The sequence below is a fragment of the Chaetura pelagica genome, unplaced genomic scaffold (assembly GCF_000747805.2).
Source record: "Chaetura pelagica isolate M959 unplaced genomic scaffold, ChaPel_1.0 scaffold248, whole genome shotgun sequence".
Lineage (NCBI taxonomy): Eukaryota > Metazoa > Chordata > Aves > Apodiformes > Apodidae > Chaetura > Chaetura pelagica.
Window position 1 is genome coordinate 2540041 of NW_009954309.1, and position 6190 is coordinate 2546230.

A 6190-nucleotide genomic window follows, 5' to 3' on the forward strand; every position below is an offset into this window, starting at 1 on the left:
GACTTTTTTATATATCTTTCAGTAAGCAAAATACTAATCTCTTGTTTTGAGATTAGCAGGTGCTAGACAAGTGTTACTCTAGACAGTTTTTGAAGGTTTTAATTTTCAGTAGCTAATAATTTTAGAAGCAGGAGTTTTTTCCAGAGGTTAAGATATGGAATTGAAAGCATGACCTGACAGATCTTATTAAAGTCAGTTTTACTTATATTGTTAAAATCAGTAGGTGCTGGAGAAGGGGTTGCCAAGGCTGATGACTCCCCAGTAGCCGGTGACCCGGAGGTGACGCTTGGTGGGTAGAGCTGAAGGAACTGGAGGCTCTTCTCCACAAGGTGGCAGCCGAGAATTGCCAGGTTCTTAAAAACTTGCTACTCAACCTTTTATTTTGTCATTCGAATTAAGGAAGATAAGCACCATGAGGCATGGCCCAAATATAAGAGGGTTTTTTGGTTTTGTGGTTAGTTTGGTTTTTGGGATTTTTTTTGGAGGGGAAAACCTAAAATATTGTTTGCTTGCTCATGCAGTAGCAGAGATCACCTAGAAATGTGGTGGTTGTCTCTGGGCTCAATAGTGAAAAATATCCCTAGTCCCTGAGCTTGCACGTAAATGCACTCTGTAAATGGTGGTCCTCACATCTGGAGGATCAGAGTTCTGAAAGTCTAAATCTTTACTCTCTCCATGTGTCATTTATTTTAAAAAGCTGGAAAGCTACCCTTATCCAACAGCTCCTGCAGCTCTGGAACTTTGTTAAAATTTGCCTGTTTAACTTTGTTATTTTTTCTGAGCTATTGTTACTCGTTTATGTTGGGATTGGTTACATGTGTTTAAGTAACACTTCATAGGCAAGTAAGAAAACTTAAGTCTGTCATGTTAAATTTAAGTTCAGATAATCTGAAGCTTTGATTTTTGAAAAGAGGAGGAAAAACACCAACTTGGAAACATAGCACTTGAATTGTGTTAATCTCTAAATCATATGAGAGGAAGCCTGTGAATATTTACTGTAGTCTGTGTTCAAGGAAATGCTAGCCAGTTGAGGAGAGAAGAATTAGAATATTGTTGATGAAACTGGTGAAGCTGAGTGTTGACTTTGGGGTAGTAGATGCAGTGGAGCAAGTAAAAGAAGAAAGCCTTGTCAAGTAGAATGTATTCTGGTGGAATATATTCAGGAGCCCACTCTAGACAAAAAGTGTTGGATTATTTGAGGAGATTAAAGTGAAATGAGTAACGTGGAAGAAATGGATAGAGAAGGAGATTTCAGGTTGCAGCCATAGTAAATTAGGGAGGACAGAGTGGGGGTAAAATACAGTAGAAAAAGGTAACTGCATAGCTAGGGCTGATGGCAGGAATCATGCAAAATTAATAAAGAATTATAGCCCAAAGGAGGTTGGTAGAAGTAAGCCCATGTTCCAGAAAGGTAAGTGCTAGAGCAAATAGGTTGTGCATACTTTTTGGAGAGCTGGAATGAGAAGAAGTGTGGCTTACATGAATTAGAACGTGGACCATACCAAAATAACACTTTTTTTTCTTTTTAATTCATAGGGGGTCTGAAGACACTGCCTTGCTGTTTCTCAAAGAAATATACAGGACTATGAATATAAATCCTGAACAGCCACAACATTGATGTATAGATGCATACATTTGTAAGTTTGACCTAATATAACTCAAGTACTTCTATCAAATTCAACTGCAGCTCAGATGTCTTTACTTTCCCTTTTGAAGATTAAATTATGAAGCAGGCAGCTGCAAAGTGTCATTTTAATGGGAAAAAGTATTCTAGACTTACATACAAGGAAAGTCATGAAGTTTTTCTCCCCCTTTCTTTCCCAAAAGATATCTGATGTTAGAGGTTTCCTATGGGGTAATAATTACCTATACAAATAAGTAAAAAAAAAAATAATTAAAAAAAATTAACTCTGTCATTTTTCTTTCCCAATTGAATTGGTCAGTGAATGTTCAAGTGTAGGAAAGCTTTGTGATATTGGATATGATGAAATTCCCTTTAGAGTGCAGTTGATTAAAGAACACCATCAGTGTTCCAGTGTTGTAATGTGCAAATTGTAGTGTTGGTTTTGCAGTTGAGCACAAGTATGCCTGGAAAAAAAGTCAGTTCTCTCCTAAGAAGGTGTTAAACATTGTTACTGATTAAGTACTAAATGAGACCTCTATATGTGCCAGAATTTGGCGATTGATGTATAGGTCAAGGATGCCACTAGAACAAGTCAAACGATACAGCACGGAAGTTGGTTTCCTTTGAAAGGAAATAAAATATAAAATAGAATTGAATATCTTGAATATGAAAAATATTTGGAGTTGTTTGTGTGTCCTGACTGAGGATCTGTATTGCACCAGTTTGCATTGCTGGATGTTATAGAAAAGGCTCTTTTGAGAGGCAAGGAGGAAGAGATACACACATTGCCTTTTTGGGATTGTACAGCAGGATGGTTTCTGAAGTATTTCTCCATTTTCCAGAAGAGCTGATAATGTCAAGGTACATAAATACCCAGTATGAAGAGACATACTTGACATTTCACAGAAATATTCTAGATATCTTTACTACCATGCAGTTTTAGTAGTCTTTTGTAACAGAATGCTTCTGATGGTCAGTTGATAGCATCTCTTTTTTAAAATGAAATGTCATAGCTGATCAAATGCATTTTTTTGAAGGACAGCTAAAGAATAATAAAAAGGCAGCAGTGATTGCACAGCTCTGGCAGTGGTGTATCACTTACCACAATGGCTTATGCAGACTCTGAAGTCATAGTTACAGAATTTTATTTCTCTGAGTTTCAGCACTTAGGGTGAAGTCACATGAAGTTTATTGCAACAGAGAGAACTTTCACTGCAGGGGATGTGATGTGTTTATTTTATCATCACAAAGCTGGAAGTGTGTTTGTTGTTTGGGCTCAGCAGACACTGGGATAATTGTATTTTTCATTGAGAACTCTACAGTTGGAGGATGTTTTAGCAGGATATCATGCAACAAAACACAGGGGTGTCTGTGTAGTCATAATACCATCAGGAACTGCTCAGAACTCCTCTCAGCACTGGCTTGATTGAACAGCATTTGAAATTTGGATACAGATTCTAGAGGCTTAGATGGGAGGACAGACAGAGCCCACGGGTATGCATGTGATGACGGATGGTCTCTTAGGAAGGCTGCACACTGCAAGACCAGGATCTTTACTATGTGAGAAGAAATGCCTCTCCATATGTTGTGTACAGTCCTACTGTGTAAGTCTGGCAGTAGGGAAAAGGAAAATTCTCCCCAGTGTTTGACAGGTAGGGTTGGCATGGGTTTGCTTTGTTGTTGTTGTTTTTTTCCTTTTTTTTTTTTTTCTTTTAAGACCTTCAAATGTGAAGTGTGGCAGCATGAAGGTAGCAATGGATTATCCAGTAGTGCTTGTGGCAGCAACATCCATTTACCTATCTAAAAGTACATTATCTGAAGAAACAGTCTCTTTCTGTTTATGGGCTTCTCAAGGAAAAGAGTAAATGCCAAAGGTAGCTCTGGGTTCCCTCTTCATAATTTTTGAGTTAATTGATTTGAATGCTGGGACCTGACCACTTCCCTGCTGTGCTGTGCAGAGCTACTACCTCTTCCTGTCCAGTTCAGTTTCATGGTGTTGACTTTCAGCAGAGGGGAAGAGGCAGGATTCACTAGCCTGCTCACTTCTTCTCAGGAATATTGATCCTTATGGTGCTGTTGGCCAGTGCAGGTCCCTTTCATCTCCTGGGGTCTGTGTTAATTTTGGAGATAAAAATAGATAAAAAATTAACAGAGTCAAGCTAAGGGAGGAGCTGGATGTTCAGTTTGATCCCTGGTCTGAATTAGCTGAATGTTTTCTTTCGGAGAGATGGAGGGAGTTGGCCAAATGTTGTTCTTAAAAGCAGAAGAGGCTCTAAGGTGACCACTGTGCTTTATCATATGGAGGATGACTTTTGAAAGCAAAGAAAGGAGAGTGTTGATGCACAGCATCTGCTGCAGAGCATGTTTGTGTAGTGTTCTGTCTTGGGAGGGTTTTGTGTTCCTTGACATCTATAGGTAATTTAAATTTCGTATGAGAAAATTGGTTGCACTTAAAATTTGGTGAATATTTACCAATATCTATTTCCTTCTACTCACTGACAAAATAGTACCAATTGTATGAAAAACTCTTTTGAGTTCTACTTTTATTTTGTATGAGTAACTGGATTTAGCTCTTCCAGATCATCTTGAAGCTGTTCTTTGTAAAACAATAACAGAGGATTTAATGTAAAGATGTGCTTGGGACAACTTTAACACATGCACTGGAAAATTGATTTCCTGTATCAGTTTTGGTAACTTGGTTGAAAGGAAACTGAAAAATCTAAGGTGTGTTTAATTTGCTCTAGCAAGTGAGAATTTTTTCCCTCTTTGGGAAAGTGTAGCCACCTTATAATCTTTTTCTTTCTGTTAGATTCACAGGAGTATCTGCCACTGGGATGATGAGATTTGTTTAAGTCGCTACACACTGTCTATATTATTCCTATTTTTACAGTTCTTCTTAGAGGTTCCCGTGAGGGAGCAGAATGGGCTGGCACATTAAAGCTCAGATGTAGAAACTATTGCATCTTTATTTCTTTCTCTAAATAGAGTAGGAAAATTTATTACTGTAAGTTAAAAAATCTAGTAGCTACTTAAAAATGGATAGTGAATTACATCCTATGAACAGTCATTGTGAGCACTTTCTGGTTGTAATTGTGACTGCCAATTTGTGTCCACAAAAAATCTATTTCTGGAGCTTATTCTATTAAAAAATGTGTGAAAAATATGTGTGGATTTTTAGATCTATTTATGTCCTTTTGAAATGGAATGTTGGCATATATAATTTTATTAGTACTACTACAGGGATAAAAAGCTTGATAAATTTTATATTTTCCATATGTACATGTTCTGTTTTCTCCGCACAGCTGCGGTTGTTGCTCCAGCAGACCTGGTGAAAAATGCTCTGAAGAACATCTAGTATTTTCATAGTGATGATGATGAAGGTAACTGCTGATGAAAATACCAGATGACAGGATAAACATCAGACTTTTTTTCTACCAGTCCAGAACTTGCTCCAATTCTACCTTCATGTGTACTTCAAGCAAACTTTTAAATTTTGAGATGGTCAGTACTGTCATTCAAGAGATGGAAGGAGTGACACAATTTTGATATTAAATCAGCTTAATTGTACAGTTGCCAATCTCAAGTGATTGCCAAGGAAGATTTTGCTGGCATGCAGATCATTACTTCTCTCCTTTAGCTGTCCTATCTCAGCTGGCTGTCAAACATGCTTTGTTTATCAAGACAGTGTCCTTATGAAAAAAACTGGAGAAACAGCAGTAATCTGCTTTTCTTGACACATCTTTTGGGCCACCTTTTAAAAATAAATGTCTTGAATACATAAACAAGTTCATATTTACTAAAAACTAGCAATCAGAATAATTTTCTTACTATTGTAAGTGTGATGAAGATTATTTTATAAAGACTTTTTTTAAGCCTCTGTTAAGAGTTTTTCTGTGAGTTGGTTTGTTTTTGTTTTTTTTAAGTAAAAAGGAACCTTTGACTCTGAAAATGTTAAAAGTTTGTTACATTTCACATCTCCTGAAATGAATATCAATTTAAAAATAATACTTTGGTCTGATAATTAAGGTAATTTTAGTGCAACTAGGCTGCATTTGTGAGAATTAAAATATTTACTCTGACTTTACACTTTAATATCTCAAGCCAGTAAATGTAAATAGATGATCCTGAAACTTATGGGTACTAGATAATAATCTAGATTCAGGTCCACAGTCCAGACTCTTGTTTCCATGTAATGAAATTGAGATCTCTTGGCTCCTGTGAAATCCTTTGAATCCATGTCTCTGAATACTGAGCTTCTGTAGCTTTATTCTGGCTTCAACTTACATGCAAATTGTGTCATTTCTTAATTCTAGTGACTTACCTTACTAGACTATTTGCCTCTGTTATTGCGGTAAATGAATTTTGAAATGCAGTATGGGTTTTTTTTCCTTGATATATGTAGAATACACATTATTGTGTATCTATTTTGGTTATTATAATTAAAAATACTTTGCTTCCAGTGGGTCTTTACAGCAAAGGTTTGTATTTCATCACAGAAGATAGGTTGGAAGGGACCTCTGGAGAGGTTACTTAGTCCAACAGCCCTGCTTAAGTCAGGGTTAGGGC

The 6190-nt window shown here is 36.8% G+C and overlaps 1 protein-coding gene across 1 annotated transcript in view; it reads left to right on the forward strand.

Annotated features, from left to right (window-relative positions):
• SEC23IP (SEC23 interacting protein) overlaps positions 1-4993 on the forward strand; it is a 21544-nt gene extending 16551 nt beyond the window's left edge. Inside the window, exons 18-20 of the mRNA XM_010003992.1 lie at positions 1537-1637; positions 3267-3276; positions 4948-4993. Coding sequence (XP_010002294.1) covers positions 1537-1618 — 82 coding nt within the window. The 3' untranslated portion in view covers positions 1619-1637; positions 3267-3276; positions 4948-4993. The remainder of the gene's footprint in view (positions 1-1536; positions 1638-3266; positions 3277-4947) is intronic.
• The last annotated feature ends 1197 nt before the right edge of the window (positions 4994-6190 follow it).